This window comes from Aphis gossypii, chromosome 3, assembly GCF_020184175.1.
Source record: "Aphis gossypii isolate Hap1 chromosome 3, ASM2018417v2, whole genome shotgun sequence".
NCBI classification, from domain to species: Eukaryota; Metazoa; Arthropoda; class Insecta; order Hemiptera; family Aphididae; genus Aphis; species Aphis gossypii.
Genome location: NC_065532.1, coordinates 15,518,967 through 15,537,804, shown reverse-complemented (window position 1 = coordinate 15,537,804; position 18,838 = coordinate 15,518,967). Strand labels below are relative to the sequence as shown.

The following is an 18,838-nucleotide window of genomic DNA, read 5'->3' as shown; positions in this document are numbered from 1 at the left end:
TAAATAAAATGAATGTATCACAGTAAAATATAGATAAATGATAATAAAGAATCAATGATTAAATGAATAAATAAAATTAATTCATGTTAAAAACTGAATATGTATTAATATTTAATATACTTAGGTCAAACAAAGGAAACAAATAATATGTTACCTAAAGTCTATTAATAACAACGAGTTATTTTATTTAATTGTATTGCACAGTCATCGTTTTATACTACATGAAAATAGTTCAAAATATGCCCAATATAAGAAGCAGCCGCAGTCTCTTCATACTTCAATCCAAAATTTACATATTCCAAATACCTACTCACTCCGAAATTTTTTTGAGAATATGTAGAAAAGCCCCATGGTTCCTGAGGAATAGGCAAATTTACTAACGTCCACACTAATTTCAAAAGTTTTGATGGAACCATGTATGACGTTCAGTCCACGCCACCGCGGTAAAGGCTAAAAAGAGTATATTATTACTCTACTATAATAGTCCGCCGGTCCGCGGTAGTAGTACTATAGTTCTATGGTGGTACTGCGGTTATCAGTTATAGGTTATGTCAAATTTATTCGAAAAATTGAAAATAGTATAATGTGATTTGTATATTGTAATAACTATTACTTTGTTTGTATAAAATTCTAATTTCAGTATTTTGTAGTAACTATTTTATAGTTTTTTTTTTGTTTTTATGTAATTTTGGATTTTTTTTAGTTATTGTATTTGTTGGACTACTTTTTTAGGAATGTCACGTTCAATTGTATTTGGAATACACGTCGGAAACTCAACCGCATCAATAGCCATCTCCAAAGTAAATATGATCTAAGGGTTATTTTAAAATTAACACTCGCTATTTATTTCATTGTTTAATTACAACACAAATATTAAGTTAATTTATAATGTTATTGAAATAGTTATAAATTATATGATACAATAAAAGTTCTAAAGCTTCATATTCAATCTATATAGAAATTATTAAAATTATATAAGTATTATTATTATTACATTATTACATAGCATATTAAGTATTGATATCCTTTAAAAATCTTAAAATAATCTATTGGACCTTTAAGGGTAATCCATATAGGATGAATACTTCACCAAATAACACTCAATACTAAATGTTTGACAAAAATTCATTTTTTTAATAAACTGTTTTGTATGACAATAAATTATATTATTAATTTTCTATTTCAAATTTTTTTTTTTAGTCAATTTTCATGTATAAAATTTAATTTGGATGAGTGTAATAGTGAATCAATATTTTGTAGAGTAGGTTTTATATTTTTCAGAATAATATAGAATTAAAAATGTGTTGACATTCAAGAAAGTAGAAAATATAATTTTTTTATTTCTTGAAATAAAGAGTGTTTATTAGTAAATTAATTATATAGTAAAACGTGTCCTTATTCAAAATATTTCTATAATAACTTTACAGGAAGAAGGTAAGGTGGATGTTCTTGCAAACGAAGCTGGAGACAGAATAACACCTGCAATTGTATCTATAACTGATGAAGAAACTGTAAGTTTAATTTTTTTGTAAAATGCAAATTAGCTTATAAATTTATTACAAATTTTTCGTAGGTTGTTGGAAATGCTGCAAAAACTGGTTTTATATCAAAACAAGCTAATACAATAACTTTTAATAATCGTTTAATGAACCTTTCTTTGGACGAAAATGAGAAACGTTCACTCATAGAAAATAATAAAGTCAAAACTATTGAAGACGGAGGTCATCTTGCATACGAATTACCCTTGGACACTAAAAAGAAAATTTATTCTCCTCAATTCATTGAATCAAATATTTATAAAACATTGTATGGTAGGTACATGTTTTTTATGTTTATTAGTTCTTTTAATTTTCACTTTTATTATTAAAATATTTACCTTTATTCTATAATTTCATTATTTTAAATAGATTTTTTATTGTGATTAGGTATTGCTAAAAGAGCCACTCACAGTGAAGATACAAAATGTTCTTGTGTTGTAACTGTACCAGAATTTTTTGATGATCCAAGTAGAGAATCAGTTAGAAATGCAGCGATTCAAGCTGGATGGAACGTGCTTCAAGTCGTGAATGCTCCTAGTGTAACTCCTTTTACTTATGGAATTAATGTTACAGAACCTTTAAATGATACGTATGTAAAAATATATTTTTGTTAAATGTATTTTTTAATTTCGTTTTTAATATGTAATTGCAGGTATATTTTAGTATATAGACTTGGAGGTATTAGTTGTGATGCAACAGTTTTATACGTAAATTCTGGTTTAGTGTCAATTGTAGCATCTGAACATACTAAGGCTATTGGAGGATATAAATTAATAGAAACACTGAAAGCTCATTTAATTGAAGAAGTTAAAAGGTATTTCTCTAAACTAACAAAGTAGCTAGAGTATCTATATTTTTAATTGTTAAAGGAAACATCGATCAAATCCCTCAGAAAATGCAAGAGCTTCTGCAAAGTTACAAAGAGCTACTGAAGATGCAGTTCATTTATTGTCTACATTAAAAACAGCAAATATATTTATTGAATCATTGACTGATGGAATTGATTTTGCTGCCTCAGTTTCACAAGCAAGATTTGAATCATTAATTGCTCATTTGTTGACTGATTTTGCTTTGCCTATTGAAGTTGTTTTAAAGAAAGCTAATCTTAAAACTTCAGATATTAAAAAAGTATTTATAGAATTTTTTATTGCAATTTAAATGTTTTTGGTACTATATTTATATATTTTAATTAATATAGGTTTTACTTTGTGGTGGTCCACTCAAAATACCAAAGTTGAAACATTATATTGGAAACTTATTCCCGCATGCAGATATACCAAATGGTATTAGTCCTGACGAAGTATTGGCTTACGGGGCGGCTGTACAAGCTAGTTTCTTAGCAAAATATTGGAATACACATGATGATTTACCAGAACCTACCACAGAAGTTCACACATTAAATGAATTAATAGAAATTGATGTTAGTGTAATTTATTTATTTAAGCTTCCTGTAAAATCATAATAATCCTATCATTTATTTATTACTATTTTAGTGTTGTGGGAAAACTTTAAGTTTTGATCAAAATGAAATATTACCTAGTACAAAAAGTATAACAACTAGTGTTAATGTTGATAATATTACTCTTACAGCTACATCAGGAAATAATAAGAGTAATAAATCTGAAGTAAGTTTTTTTGAAAATATTTAAATGAATATATCATATTATTTTATTAATTTTTATTTAGGCACATATAAATTTGAAAACAGAAGGAGAAATTACTTTTACATTAACTGCTAGCGTGTAAGTAATACATAACAATTTGTGTAATGAATTGCATTAATTTTTATTCTGTTATTTGCAGAGATCAATTGCACGTTGAAGCAAAAAATATGGACACCGAATTAAAATCATCTGCTATATTTGTAGCTGTTTAACTTGTTTTACAATATACAAAATTGCGCATTCTATTTATTTTTTACTAATTATAACCTATATTCTGATTCTTTACATCATTAAAAGTTGGTTCATTATTAATCTAATTTCTAAATCAAAGTTCTAATAAAGTTTTAATACCTTATTATTTTGTGGTTATTTAAACTAAATTAAAATTGATCTATTCTGTAATTAATTTAATTTCAAATATCTTCAAGTAGTCTTCATTTTATAATTAGGTAATAATAATTAAATAATAAATTGTAGAAGTGTTTTTGTATTTTTTTCATGTGTGTATAAGTATATTTACTTCTAGCATCTATATTATTGTTATAAAGAATTGTATCATTTCTTATGATTTTTCTACGGTTAATACTTACTACAAACTAAAATATACTAGGTATAATTTCTTAGTATATTCACACAATCTAGATTATAAAATTATTTTAATGGGTCACAAGCATGTAAAATTTGAAAGTCAGGATATATACAATAATTAATTAGACAAAAAAAAAAAATATTAGTTTTCTAGTATAAAGAAGTTAATAGAAGTTACTTGATCAAAAAAGACCATACTAGTAACCTAGTCAATTATTTAGAGAATGACGAGCTTATAAAAAAATAATATATTAATTTTTCTTGAACATTTTCTTAATGCACCTATTTAGTATTAAGAATTTAATATTTTATAGGTAAGCCATGGGTAACATTTTAGTTATTTTTGGTATACTTGTGATAATATTTTGAAATTATAAAACCTTTTTAATTGAACAACAGCAATGTCCAAACATTTGCGTTGTCATGATATCAAATATGTTATGTCATTACCAATCTATAAAGCCAAAATAGGCAATACACAAAAGCACATGTATATTAAATTGACTTTAAAAAATGTAATGCTCATTGCAGTTATCTCATTATATCTATCGAATATATTATATTGATTTTATCTAACTAAATTTTGTGTTATTGGTATTATTTTGAGTTTCCATAATAATATTTTAAGAACTAATATTGTACACCAATATGTCGCCATATACGATCATAGAATATGAATAATATGATACATATAATACGCACGCTGTGAAAAAAAATAATAAGTCATCTACTACTACTAACTATTTCATTATTATAGATATGTCTGATTGAGTTTGAAAATCTTCCAGTAATTGTGCCTGCAATGCCAATACTTCTCCTCAAATGGGCTACTGGAATGTCCACAATAGGTGGAAAATGGTTGTGTCTTATATTTGATCTTAACCAATTCTCATTTATATCCACACTGATTATCGCTGTGATGGGCAGAATTCAGCCTTATTTTTTTGATTTTCACACACTAAGTAACTAATTAAAATATTATGTATGTTAGCAGTTCATAAAATCTGTAATTGTAATAAACTATGATAAGTACTCACATTTTGTTGATGCGACTATTATTCTTATAGTATTTATACCCAATGTTATCCATATATACTAAATAATTGAGACGGATACCTGGCACAGTAAAATAGGTTTTAGGAGCTTGCTGTGGGACATTAAAATTTACTGGACCTGCTATAATATAATATAAATATAAATAACATTTCAATCAATAGTGAATACTATAGAGATCCGAGAACAAGATCATTAATATTTTAAACTTTGAAATTTACCATCAATTGCATCTTCCCCATCACTGAATTGCACATCTTCCTGGGGAACTAGAAAACAAATGGTATTATATTTAAATTAAAATTAATAATTATGCAATTAATAGTAAATAATTTGTAGAAAGAATACAAGATCATTCGAATTTTATGCTCAACAATTTACCGTCAAAGTCTTCCTCGTCGTCACTATTATATTAAGTAGAAGATTCTCTTGGGGCACAAGAAAACAAATAATATTTTATTTAAATGATAAATTAATCAAAGGAAAATAAATACATACTTTGTAGAGCATAGTTATGATCCATTTAATATTAAAATTAAAAATTAACCATTAAAAAATGTAATAGTCAATTGGCTAATATCTAAAATTGAATTGTAGGAAAAAAAAAGTCACAGAAAAAATCACAGTTGGTCAAATAACAGATGTATGAGAACTGAAGTAGCTTATAAAAGAGTTCTATCTTTTAATCAAAGAGTAGGAATTTCCTTCAGTAAATTTCCATCAAATGCCATAAATTGAACAAAAATAACATTGTATTTTGTGTAAAACTACCTTCATATTATCTTATAATCAATTGATTTTTGTCTTACACCTAAATATCTATAATGAGTATAAGTGTATAACATATATACTTTGTAGTTTGTACAGGGTGATTATTTTTTAAGTGTCACTATTGCAGTATGAACTACTTACATAAAAATAAAATATACCTATAATAAATCTTGATTTTTATTTTTCCGGAGGACCTCGAGTTTGACGACCGGCGACGGCAAGTGAAGGGAGTCACTAATATACTTGTGTTACTTTAACTAGCAAGGTTACAACTTACAGTACTTGCTAACTTCAAACAGTTCCTAAATCAGTACCTATTATATACATGGTTATGGGCCCCCATCAATGAAAACAATTCCTTAAAATTATATAATATGTATACAACAAAACAAATTTAAACAATTTTAACCTTTATTTTATATTGATCTAAATCGAAGCTATATTAGCTACAAATTCGATTTGTACTACTATACTATACTATGCACGACAATTTTATTTTATTTTTTTGGTATATTTATGCTTTTTTGAGCATTTTTGGTACATTTTTTCAAAATGTATTCTAAATGGACGTATTTGAAGTATTAATTTTAATTTTTATACTATTTATAATTGGTATTTTACTGTTTATATCTACATTTATAAGTACTAAAGTTTTCCATACTCTATATTAGAATATTGAATTTATTGATCTCTAATATTACTGAATAATCAATAATCAATGTAGGTATGTTTCTTTTATTGCAGTTGTCATTTTTTTATTATTAAAATATTCATATACAATAGAAATTGCTTAGAAAAAGGTTCGTAAATAAATTTACTATAATATCATTTTTTTAAAAATAATTTAATAAACTACCTAGTAAATAGTTTTAATACTTTTTTTGTGATAAATATTTTTTTTAAACTTATTTTTGATGCTTTTTTTAAAAAAAAATGTTAGAAAATTTAAAATCCGTACTCAACTCAAATAATACCTAGTGATTTATGAGAATAAAAACATATTATTTTTTATTAAAATTATATTTACAAATAAAATAAGTATTTTTATGTAATAGATTTTTTCTAGCTTTTTAACGGGCTCCATTGCCCGTTAGTTCAAACAAGAAAAAAATAAAAAAAATATATTCTTGTAGGTACTATAAAAAGTACAAATTATCACTCAATGTAACTTTAAGCCGAGAATACTATGGGCCCTTTACACACGTGGGCCCCCCTGGCTTCCCCATTAATCCTAGGTTGCTAAACTAGAATCGTTCCATGTTTTAAACATTTTGGTTTTTATTTTTTTATAACTTATTTTAGTTTAAAATACATAAGTATAAGTATTACTTAACAATTATTATAGAGTTAATAATATAATTTACAACACTAATAAAGTGATGCATAAAAACTTATTAAATTTAATAAAACGCAACAAATTTCAAAAAAATTGATCTCTTATTAAAATATTATAATTATAGGTACTATTATAAATTATAATAATAACAGTGATTACGAGTACAATAATACGATATTCGATTTCACATTTGTTATCATAGAGCTATAAAGAAGTCATAGATAATAAATTTATTATCTATGAAAGAAGTCTATTGTTATTATCGATATGGTTGCACTGTATCTGATATTCTAATCAAAATATGTCAACAAACATTTTGCTTGTGGTTTGCTTGAGGAATAACTTACTAGTAACAAGGAAATCTGGATAGTGAATCTCTTGTACTCTTGTTGCATAATGTTAAACATTTTTTATATACTTTGACAATTATTATTCGTTTTTTTTTTGTTTTGAAAATAAAATAACATTACAATTTATAAAAAATGGCAAATCAATATAAAGGATGTTGTGTGTCTATTAATTGTGTGGATGGTTCAGTCGTTCAAGGCGAAGTGAGTGGTATGTCGGATGACAATGAAACTCTGATCTTAAAACGACCGTTTAAAAATGGTATACCACATACAGAAAAAGAAATTCGTTTGAAGTAATGCAATAATACTACAAAATAAATAACTCAGATGTATACTTAATTTTATTTTTAAAACTAGAGCCTCGATGATAGAAAATCTAAAGATTATAAAAGCACAACTAGAAAATGAACCAGTTATCAATAATAGCCCAGTAGCCAAAAATAATAAAAAAAGTGTTTCTGTACCCAAACCAAACAATGTCAAGCAAAAGAATAAAGCAAAAAATACTTCAATTTCTGAACCTGGTGGGTATATTTAATAAAGTTTTTATAATAACTAAATACTGTTTTTTTAATACCTGTATATCTAAGAACATTAAAGATGTTAAAATAATATATTAAGGAAATAAAAATAACTATTTATTATCTAATATTTTTTAATCATGCATTGTTCATTAATTAATAGCTGTTCTATGAAATGTTATGCAATATTATTTAAATGTATTATACCACTCTTAGGTTTATTTTATTTATTATTAAATAATATAATTGTATTCTTATTTTTATTTAATTATCTAGAACAACCACCACAGAATTTTACAAATCATAAAGAACGAAATGATGCCTGTTTTGGTGTATCACTTGATACAATTGTCAAGGAAGATTTTGATTTTGAAAAAAATTTAGCTTTATTCAACAAAAAAGCTTTTTATAATAAAATTCATAAAAAACCAGACCTTGTTCCACATGAAAAAGTTTCTACTAAATATAAACACAATGAAAATGTATTACATTCTACTCCGGTCAAATTCAGACAAGTTACAGTTCCTTCGCCTGCTATTAATGAATACATAACAGGTTAATATTATATGTTATGTATAATCTGTTAAGTAATAATTTCACATGTTATTTAAATAATACAATATTAATACATATTTTTTGTTTCAACTATTTTTAGATGACGGACTAGTTGTTCCAAGTATAACATCGGAATTACGATGGAAACTATTTAATTTAGTAGAAGAGAATGGTTTAACAACAGGACGTCAAAATGAGATAATTGGGAGAGCCGCCACTGAAATGGTATTACAACTGTTAGGTGGAGGTTATAGGTAAAATATTATCATAAAAAGTAATTTATTTTTACATAAATAATAATTTTGTTTTTTTTTTATACGCGTAGATTTAATCCCAGAAATGAACATCAATGGCCTAGGGTGGTAGTTTTATGTGGACCTAATCGATCAGGTGCAATGGGTGTAAATTGTGCAAGACAATTAAGCAGTTATGGTGTCCATACGGTAGTTGTACTTTCAGAACCAGGATTGTATACACCACAGTTGGCTAATGAAATGGCTTTATATCAATTTACAACTGGTACACTAATTACTAGTGCTGCAGGTAATTAAATTAAACCAGTTTTTATTAATACTATAATAAACTTAAAAGACTCCTGAAAAAAATAGTATAAATGCTAACAAGTACTATTTGTATTAACTTCTCTATAAATTATATGTAATATTTATAGAATTTATAAAATATATATATATATATATATAATAGCTATTGCTCATAACTTGAATATTAATTAATAATTTGTTTGATTGATCTCCAAAGCAATACTAAAAAGAGATATTTATATAAATATATGTATGTTTTTTTTTTTTTAGAGTTGCATGGTTTATTAGATCCAGATTTTGTTGTAGTATCTTTAGCTGATGAACAAACTGATACTGTATCTCGAAATATTACTAACTGGGCAAAATCAGTTAGATCACCATTAATGGCCATTGATCCTCCATCACAAGGTACACCTTCAGTAGTAGTGAAATATTCTCTAGTACCTGCTTTACCTTTATCTTATAGTGAATCAAATGGTAAAATTTATCTTTGTAATATGGGTATACCTACTCAAGTATTTCATTTAGCTGGAATCCAGTATAAATCACCATTTGGTTCTAAATCTGTAATACCCTTACACAACAATGAGTGATTTATAACAATTTGAATAATTATTTGTTTTTGACGAATCCTAAAAGAAGATTTTAATTTAAGTACTTACATGTTTTGTGTCCAATTTTTTTTTTAATGTCTTTAAAATTTATTCAGATACTATTTAATAATTATACAATATACAATTTGAATCATTTACTATTATATATTTTATGTTTTCATGATTCATTAGCATGTTATTGATATGTCAATAATTAAATTACCAAAAAATTTTTAGTGATTTTTTTTATGTTAAATTTATTTTGTGTATCATATTGTCTGTTAATGCGTCCTGAACTGATATTAAAACTTAAAAGTATATTTATATTTTCAATTAATTTATGTATTGTATACATTGAGTTGATTTATAAAACGAAAATATGTTAGTTATTATAATAATGGTAAATATATTTATAATGTATATTATTTTTTTATAAACATTTTTATTTTTATTTGTAATTATTCAACTTTTTTTAACATTACATTTTGTAGGAGTTATGTTCATATTCACAAAAATAATTGTTATTATGTATTATGTATATATATTATATATATATATCCCATCGTCATAATGTATATGAATAAGTATAAAACCTAGTATAATTGGCAAATTATGATAAAATGTATTAGACTATTTTTAATAATAAAAAAAAAAAAAATTGAACTTCAATCTAATATGAGTATTATACTTATCAAATTTACCCATTATTTCTATTTCAACAAGTGATTATTGTATTTGAAAAAAAATCATTGTAAAAGATATATTATGTCTCAAAGGCTACAGATTTTTTATCTGAAATAAAATTAAAGTTATTTGCACATTTTTAAACCATACAACTAGACAAGTAATTAATTCTACCTATTATCCATGGACATTTATCATTTTCCCATATATTTTTTTGAATTTATGAGTTGATTAATGTTAATTATACTATACATTTAAAAAAATACAATTGTATTTATTATGAAATAAATCAAATTACTTTCAATGTAATTAAAACTGAAACATGCATTTAAAAATTTATTTTTATGGGTATTTGTATTCATATTGTTTAATGTACAATGATTATAATTCAATAACAATAACAACAAAAAATATCTTTGATAATTGATTTGATTGGTAGAATGGAAGAAGAAGTACAAATAACTACCATTTTATTGTTTACAAATTCATTAAAGCTATGGTTGTAACTTGTAGTCAATCATCATACACTTTCCTATTTTACTATTTAAATGCATCGAGATATCACTAAAATCATAACATTGATTTTAATTTTAAACACAACATAAATACCATAGGATCTTTATATATCTGAAAAGCCTAGTTCTAACTGATTTAACACAGAAGTTAAAAAAGGAAATAATGACTTCCAATTTGAATTATTTTAGTTAGATAGTTGGTTATTTCAAACTACATTACTTGAATAATAATTCAAGTATAGAATAGATTTTATCTTCTTTTATTTATTTTGGTCTGAAAAATATTTGACCTGTTCCAAAATAAGTTTAAGCAAATAGGTAGGTTAGCAAAGGAAATTGGAGAAGAATTTTAGATAAAATACTCAATAGTCAATACTCATAAAAGAGTATTATATGGAATGTGAAAGTAAATAAGGCGATAAAAAACAAAAAGAAACAAACAAGGGATTATAAGAGAAAATGATAGAATAATACTAGATGGTTGATCTAATATAGTTAGGATATCATGAATTTAAAAAATGGATGAGTAAAAGTCATGTAAAACTTTTAAATTAAAAGGTAATTGTTTTAAATTGTAATAATTATTAGTTATATACAACTTAAAAATGCACTTATTTATAAAACTTAACATTAAATGATTAAATAATGTTTAAAACTAAAAACCTTTGTATGTGGAATAAGTAGTTGATTTTATTTCATAATACTGACATGTTCAATAATTTGAATATTTGATTAACTTTTATAGTATTTTTTTTTTATTTAATTTTTTGTTATACTGAATTAAAGCATTTGAATAATACAAGTTAATTATAGGTTATTAATAAATATAAATTAGAAACTTTTTACTTCAATTTTTGTTATTGTTAATGACAAAATGAAAATTATGTACAAAATATTTTGTATCACGGTTACATATTATAAGACAACCATAATAACAATAATTAAGTAAATTTTTTTTTGCCATAAAAAAGTAAATTTAAAACAAATATTTTGTCAATAATGAGTTTAAAAAAAATGTAAATAAATTAAAAAATATTATTCATTAAAATATACAAATTAATCATAGTAAAAAAACTAGTACATATTTGTGAGATATAAACCAAAAACATAAAATTATAAAAAATAAATCACAGACAACTGTTATAAAAATATTACTTGTAGGAAGTTTGTTTCAAAAATTTGTCACTGAATTAACTCTGAAATAAAAACATAATATAAAAAGTTAAATAGTGCATAAATTTAATATTTTAAAAGACAATAGTATAAATGGTTTTCTATGGTAAATCTTTCAAGTGTACAAGTTATAAAATACAATATTATGATTTGTATAGGATCATTTATTTAACTATAATCACTGATATAATAAAATCTTTTACCAAATTATTTACTAAGGACAAGGTCATTCTAAATTGAGTTCAACCCCAATCTCACGCCATAAACACATATATATTCAGCTCAGTCCATTGTGCAGGTTTTTTCTCAGGAAATGGGTTATGAAAAAGAAGTATAAATACTTAAATACATTACTTAAATATATGAAAAGTGTTTAATAATAATTGTTGGAATAGACATATGATACTTCAGATATCTTAGAAGTAAACTTTCTTTTGAATTCGATAATTCTAATAGCTGTTAATAATCTAGATGTAAAGGAAGGCGATGGAGGTTGAATATCCTCTGCCCCCTTTATGAATGACCAACATTCAGCTTTATTTTAGGTTTTTATACTTAATTTAACATAAAGAAATATTTCAATAGATATTTTAATATCTTTACAAAATGTCTCTATCTCTTTTTCAAACCACTAATTTCTAAATTTTTAAGAAATACTTGCAGACCACTGAATTTATTATTAATTATAACAACCACTATAATGCTAAACACTTCAATCAGTTTTTTGAGTACAGAAATGAACAGTGTCTTATAATCATAATTATTTATTATTGATAAATACGGTCTAGATTTTGTACCAAATGCAATTAGACAGGGAAAGAGACAGAGTTTTCATTTATAGATGCATTTTGAATGATATAATCTATATTTTTCTTATTGTTGCAAAATTATTAAAATTGTTTTTAGTTGAAAGTATTTGAAGTGTTTTTTGTTATTTTAATAATTTTACAAAAAATACCAGCATACAAGCTTTCAAAAATAATCAAGGTATTTTAGGTTATAAAATGAACAGTTTTTATAAAATTAAATTTAGAGGTCATGTTATTTGTATTTTTATAATCAGAAATCCATCCATAAACTCAAATAAAAAAATTTTATTATTGTTAACTGTTAAGACAAAAATAAAAATAATTACTATATTTATTAAAAAAAAATTAAATTAATTTAAAGAACTCATACCGGAAAAAGTGCTTATAAAAATATATTTCTAAAGACAGTGTATAATTATTAATTATGATGAATATAGATATTTTAACCTTACTTACTCTTGGTTATTAAAATTAATTCCAGATTGATCATACATTTTTTTTACTATGATGAAAGAAAATAAAAATACTAAAATTCCAAGTACAAATATTACAATTTGTAGTTTAAGTGATTGCCTGAGAAACATACGAATTTGCACTTCGTGCCAAACAGATTCAGTCCATGTTGAGTATTCTGAAGATGATAAATCATAATCTGAAAATAACACATATTTTAACAATCAATCTCACAATTGTTATGTATAAAAATAAGAAAATAAAAACGTACCAGGAATAATAAATGCTGGGCTAACTGCATCAGTAACATTAGATGTTGTTGAATAACATGCATTATAATTTCCTCTTAGCCATACAGGTACAAAACCCTTTAAAAAACATATTTAAAATAAATAAATTATCGAATAAATCAAAATACTTTAACATTAAAGTGATAAGTATTTAAAAATTTTTCTTTTATTATCAGGTATGTTGAAGTATTATTTGTTGTTCATAAATGTTTTACTATAATCAACAAAAATTCTTGGATAATTTTTTAATATTATGTGATACATATAGAAAGAGCTATTATAAATTCTTAATTTGTCTCAAAAACAAGTGTTTTTGATTTATATATTTTCCAGGTACATATCATGCATTTAAACTTGAAAAGGAGCTTTGTATTCTATTGTGAAGTGTATTTTATTTATAATGTGTACAAGATAAAAGAATCATGATGTATATTTAAGGGTTCATTTAACTCTATTTAACACTTACAAGTATATTATTTTGTAATTTTTAACAAATGGCTGAAGTAAAATAATAACTTATGAGACTATTATACAATGTACTATAATAATATGTTCAAGGGTTTATTAAGGTAGATATTTAAAACAAGTTGTATGGTTAGCCAATTAAAATTTAAGTAAAAAATGTATTAAAAAAATATTTCATCATTTAGAATGTTATAGGTTATACAGTAAACCTTCTAAGACAATACAAGATTACATTTTAAACAAACAATTTTCTTACAGTTACAATTGTAAGTAATACTTTTAATAATTTTAAATTAGTAATGTAAAACAAAATATAACTTATACAGGATAAATGAACTGCCACAATAACCATAAAAAATTGTGATAAGTTTATGTAATGTACACATATACATAAATATTCAATGTTAGTTTTTTTATGGGAATTATTCATTTAATTTTGTATAAGTTAAAATCAATTGTGTATTATAGTTACAAACCTGCTTTGTTCTATAATTCAAACATTTTTCTTCACTTTGGACTTTATTAATTATTTTACTCCCAAAAGAAGCAAACAATAGTCGTGAAAGACTAGTGAGAGTATTTGTGATCATGTCTATACTAATATAATAATTAGGAGGATTTTCAGGTAGATGCAATGGTGAAGTCAGTGATTGAAATACTTCACAATTCATGGACTTAACATAACAATCTAATAATTTAGTAACCTAAAATAAAAATCATTTTGGTCTATTATTTGATAACACTAAATTGAATAAATATTATTACTTACATAACTAGAATTTGCTTGCTTCAAGCCATTATAATTGGAATTAGTAATAAATTTATAGAGAGAGTAACTAAGAGAAGTTGATATACTAGCTATAGTTTTTGAAATATTATTATATTGTATATTCTCAGCATCATCTAAAATACTATGATAAAACCTAAACAAACAACAAACAAAAATCTTTCATTAGTTTTTTTTTTTTTTTTAAGGTATACAATTTAATAATTTTTATGAATAATAACATAAAAGTAAACTTAAATTAATATATGCTATACTCTATAAAGCAAGAGAACACACCAATTTAGTACATCCATACAAGACATTCCACTACAATCGAACCAGTTTCGATAGCAGAGTATTCTCTCACTGGAAAGAGTATAGTTTAAAACAGCATTTCCCAAACTGTGGTTAGCGACCGTAAATTGAAAATACTATATACTATTAAGTATCTATAAAAATAAAAATTTTATTTTTATTAAGGGGGTTTGCGATAATGTTTTTTATCATTATAGGGCCTGGCAGAGAAAAAGTTTGAGAAACGCTGGTTTAGAGTATTAAAGTTAATTATGTTTTTAATGTTTTGTTATGTTTTACTGAATAGTAGTTATTTATATTATTAGCATCTAAACAAGGAGCAAACAGTTGTAATAAATAATATACATATAATTAAAAATATAAACTTATAATGATAAATTAATATAAAATAAAAATAATACATACTTATTTTTAAATTGATCTTTAAATCCTGTTAATATTATGCCAGGAAATTTTGGATCAAGTTTTAGAAAAGAATGTAGAGATGACGGTGGTATAGATGTGCTTTCCGATTCAGTAACAGAAAAACCATCATCAGAAAGACTCTTATTAAATGCATTCATAAAATTGTTAATATTATCACTAACCTATAATAAAATAACAAAAATAAATAATTCTTAAATTTTGATGACAGAGTGACCAAAGTGAACTTAACGTTTTTCAGGTTTTAAGTGCATTCAGGAGGATGGACATTATCTACCTGACATAATCTTCTTAAGTTCAAAAATGTTTCAAATGATATGCAATTACAAACTTTGAATATTAAATTTAATTTTCAATAAAAAAAAAAAAAAAAAAACTGAGTACTATATATTTCAAAAACGTCAGGCACTCATTAGTCATACAATATAATAAATTAATAAATATTAAATACATACATTATGTTTCATTGGACGATAAAAAACCACTTCTTTGTCATAATGTATTTGTGATAGTTCTACATACATGCCAACATGACTGTTATTGAGTTTAATTAAATCATTTGGGAAATTTCCATCTAACATGTCATATACTACTCGACTTGATCCAATGTAATCATAAGCTTCTCCATTAAATAAAATAAACATGACATTCCGAGCTAAAAATTTCAATATTTGTTTAAAATTTTAACTAAATACTTTTTTTTCTTATGTAAATAAACCACATAAGTAATTTAATTGTACGTGATACATGAAAATACAAAAAAAATGTTATCATACATTTTTAATTTGAAAACTACCTACAGAATACAGATGGAAAATACATTTATTCTTGAAAGGGTTATAAAAAACAATTTTTTTTTTTGGTCTTAGCATTAAGTAAATTAACTTAAAACAATTTGTTAAAAATTAAATCAAAGAACTTACAAAAATTACTGGCATCATTGTAAGAAAGCATTTCTGAAATTAAATTAGCTGTAGTCATTAATGTCACAATAGATGTAGCTGTTGATAGAGCACCAGGAGCTAAATCTTGAAACATAGATGTAGCATCTAATCGTGCAGCAACTATAGCAATAGATTGATTTGGTGTATTTGGGCGTAGTTCTTTTAGAGACCAATATACATTTTTATCACCCAGTGGATCACAGAATTTAACTAAACAAATTTAAAATATTAGTAATTAATTATAATATACAATTGATATAATAGTTCAGACACAATTTGTCTTTTTTTCTGGTCAAACAGATTTGATTAATATTCTTCTAGTTATGGCAGAAATTATGTATGTAGTGTTTCTCAAAACGCTATTACCAGGTGATTAAACTAGGCACAATAAACCTATTTTAGGTCATAGCGTAATAAGATAAAAAATAAAATATAAGTCATAACAGGAACTATTTACTTGGTCTTATATTTTGATAAGACATCATTGTTCGTCTCAAACATGTTTTGGAATCTACAGCAGCATACATATGAGACTTCAATTCCAGAGCACATAAAGATTGATCATTCTGTTTATTTAAAGGTAAATTATGATTTTTAAAACACTGGAAAAATAAACATTATTATAATTATTATTATTTAATTATCATAAAAATTATAACTAATATATTATAAAATGTAGTAGTGACTCAATGCCATAATAAAACTATAACTTAATATATGAAAAACTTAACCAAAATAAATAAATTTTAAAAGTTTTGATTTAAACTAATAGACAAAACGAGAACATATCAGTAAAAAACTAATTGCTTCAGCATAAAAATAAAAATATATAATCAAATTTCAGTTTTTGTTATATAACAATTATTAAGGTCTTTGTAGTGATTAGTGATGGCTGTAAAATTCTATGGTTTTGGTAATGACACAACGGTAAAATTTACCAAGAAAATTATTTAAATATTTAAGCATTGTATTTTTATAAAAAATATTCCAACCAAATAAGAATAAATTTTATTTGTTTTATTAAAAAATCTTTATATACTTAGAATTATAATGAAACATTTTCAGAGAAATCAACGAACCATTAGTTCTAAAATTTATTAGCCAGTTGAAAAAATATCATGTCAATAAAATATAACATTTTATGTATTTAATGTATCACAAACATTTTATGTTAAATTAAAATAAATTACTAGGTTAGGTTCAATCTTATCCTCCGATTTATAATCAAAACATTAATTTTGAATTTAATATATTTTCTCAAAAAAAATAAAAATATTTGTGTAATAACTTAAAACAAATCTAATAAACCTAGCCTTTTATAAATGTATTTATTAAATAGAAACAGTCTCTACCAAAATAAATATTTGATATTTATGCTGATAATTTATTAAATAACAAACTGATTATTCTTACATCAACAATATTTTTGATAGTGTCTTGATCGTAAACAACAAATATGGGAAAACTCCAACTTTTTAAAAGAATATCAGTACCATAAGGGTTCCATGGTTTCATAGGACAACTGCTAACACCCGAATAACGGTTAGGACATGTATCTTCTGGACTAAATCCATTATTTTGTAAATTATCATTATTTATCACTTCTTCTTCAGTACCATTCATTAGTAACATTATACCATTTACTTTAGTACTCAATTCAATGTCTTGTAAAACCTCTCTGCAAATAAAGAAATTTTCTTCATTACTTAAAACATAAATATATATTTAATATTAAAATAAATCTTTAAATTCAATTATTAACTTTAATATATTTAAGAGAATAAATTAATTGTTTGAAATAAAATATTTGAAAGTATAAAAAATAAATAAAAATGTAAACAAATATCACCTATTAAACATTTTTGGTGTTAATGCTACAGTATAAGGATCAGCCTGTCCTTCATTAAATAACCAATCTAAATCAGTCGAATTTGTTACCAAATGTAAAGTTCCAACATTTCCAAATCTTGAAGCTATAAAATTAAGAAATTAATAGAGAAAAATTGTTATTGATATCTAAAAGATAACTTACAAGTACACCCAAATTGATTTGTTCCATTTAGCCTAAGAAAACATGGGTTATTCGCTATGATATTTTCATACATTTGATCTTTGACAGAGAGACAATTTAATAATGCTAGAAAGAAATATTTATCTTATAGTACAGTATATGTTAACAATATTGTTGAAGACGCTTACTATAAATTGCACAATGCAAGTATACGAATAAAATATGACGTACAGTAATCATCTTGTTAATTTTAGAATAAGAGAAAAAAAATAAAAATGAATGGTTATATGTAATAATAAACGTTTAAACAATAAAAAATTTAAACTACATTTTTGTTTTTTTTTGTAATACCTGTAATAATTCAACACTTTATAATTTATATTTTATCTAAGTACCTACTACCTACTAAAGTACATAATCATAATTATTAACAATTTTTCTCATATAGCTCTTATGATAGTGATAATGGATATTGATAT

The 18,838-nt window shown here is 24.1% G+C and overlaps 3 protein-coding genes across 4 annotated transcripts; 2 read left to right on the top strand and 1 right to left on the bottom strand.

Moving 5' to 3' along the window:
* Nucleotides 1–574: 574 nt before the first annotated feature.
* Nucleotides 575–3,447, top strand: LOC114122661 (heat shock 70 kDa protein 14-like). Its single transcript, XM_027985392.2, has 10 exons — nucleotides 575–800; nucleotides 1,428–1,511; nucleotides 1,574–1,811; nucleotides 1,926–2,127; nucleotides 2,191–2,352; nucleotides 2,408–2,666; nucleotides 2,737–2,958; nucleotides 3,032–3,163; nucleotides 3,225–3,280; nucleotides 3,342–3,447. The coding sequence occupies exons 1-10, from the start codon at nucleotides 735–737 to the stop codon at nucleotides 3,412–3,414; spliced, it is 1,494 nt and encodes a 497-aa protein (XP_027841193.2). The 5' UTR covers nucleotides 575–734; the 3' UTR covers nucleotides 3,415–3,447.
* A 3,826-nt stretch (nucleotides 3,448–7,273) lies between these two features.
* LOC114122662 (enhancer of mRNA-decapping protein 3) lies at nucleotides 7,274–9,699 on the top strand. 2 transcript variants are annotated; one of them, XM_027985393.2, is made up of 6 exons: nucleotides 7,274–7,593; nucleotides 7,658–7,824; nucleotides 8,098–8,376; nucleotides 8,477–8,630; nucleotides 8,702–8,919; nucleotides 9,189–9,699. In XM_027985393.2, exons 1-6 carry the CDS (start codon nucleotides 7,433–7,435, stop codon nucleotides 9,509–9,511), a joined length of 1,302 nt encoding a protein of 433 aa, XP_027841194.1. In that variant the 5' UTR covers nucleotides 7,274–7,432; the 3' UTR covers nucleotides 9,512–9,699. The 2 variants fall into 2 exon arrangements, with proteins under 2 accessions (XP_027841194.1, XP_050060079.1); XM_050204122.1 differs by having other exon boundaries at nucleotides 7,276–7,559.
* Nucleotides 9,700–11,657: 1,958 nt separating this feature from the next.
* Nucleotides 11,658–18,770, bottom strand: LOC114122655 (nicastrin). The gene is made up of 13 exons (XM_027985383.2): nucleotides 18,548–18,770; nucleotides 18,381–18,485; nucleotides 18,198–18,321; nucleotides 17,762–18,026; nucleotides 16,806–16,950; nucleotides 16,328–16,558; nucleotides 15,860–16,059; nucleotides 15,387–15,568; nucleotides 14,670–14,823; nucleotides 14,377–14,604; nucleotides 13,417–13,513; nucleotides 13,149–13,344; nucleotides 11,658–11,906 (listed from the first exon to the last, which is right to left on the bottom strand). Exons 1-13 carry the CDS (start codon nucleotides 18,597–18,599, stop codon nucleotides 11,882–11,884), a joined length of 2,004 nt encoding a protein of 667 aa, XP_027841184.2. The 5' UTR covers nucleotides 18,600–18,770; the 3' UTR covers nucleotides 11,658–11,881.
* Between the last annotated feature and the right edge of the window lie 68 nt (nucleotides 18,771–18,838).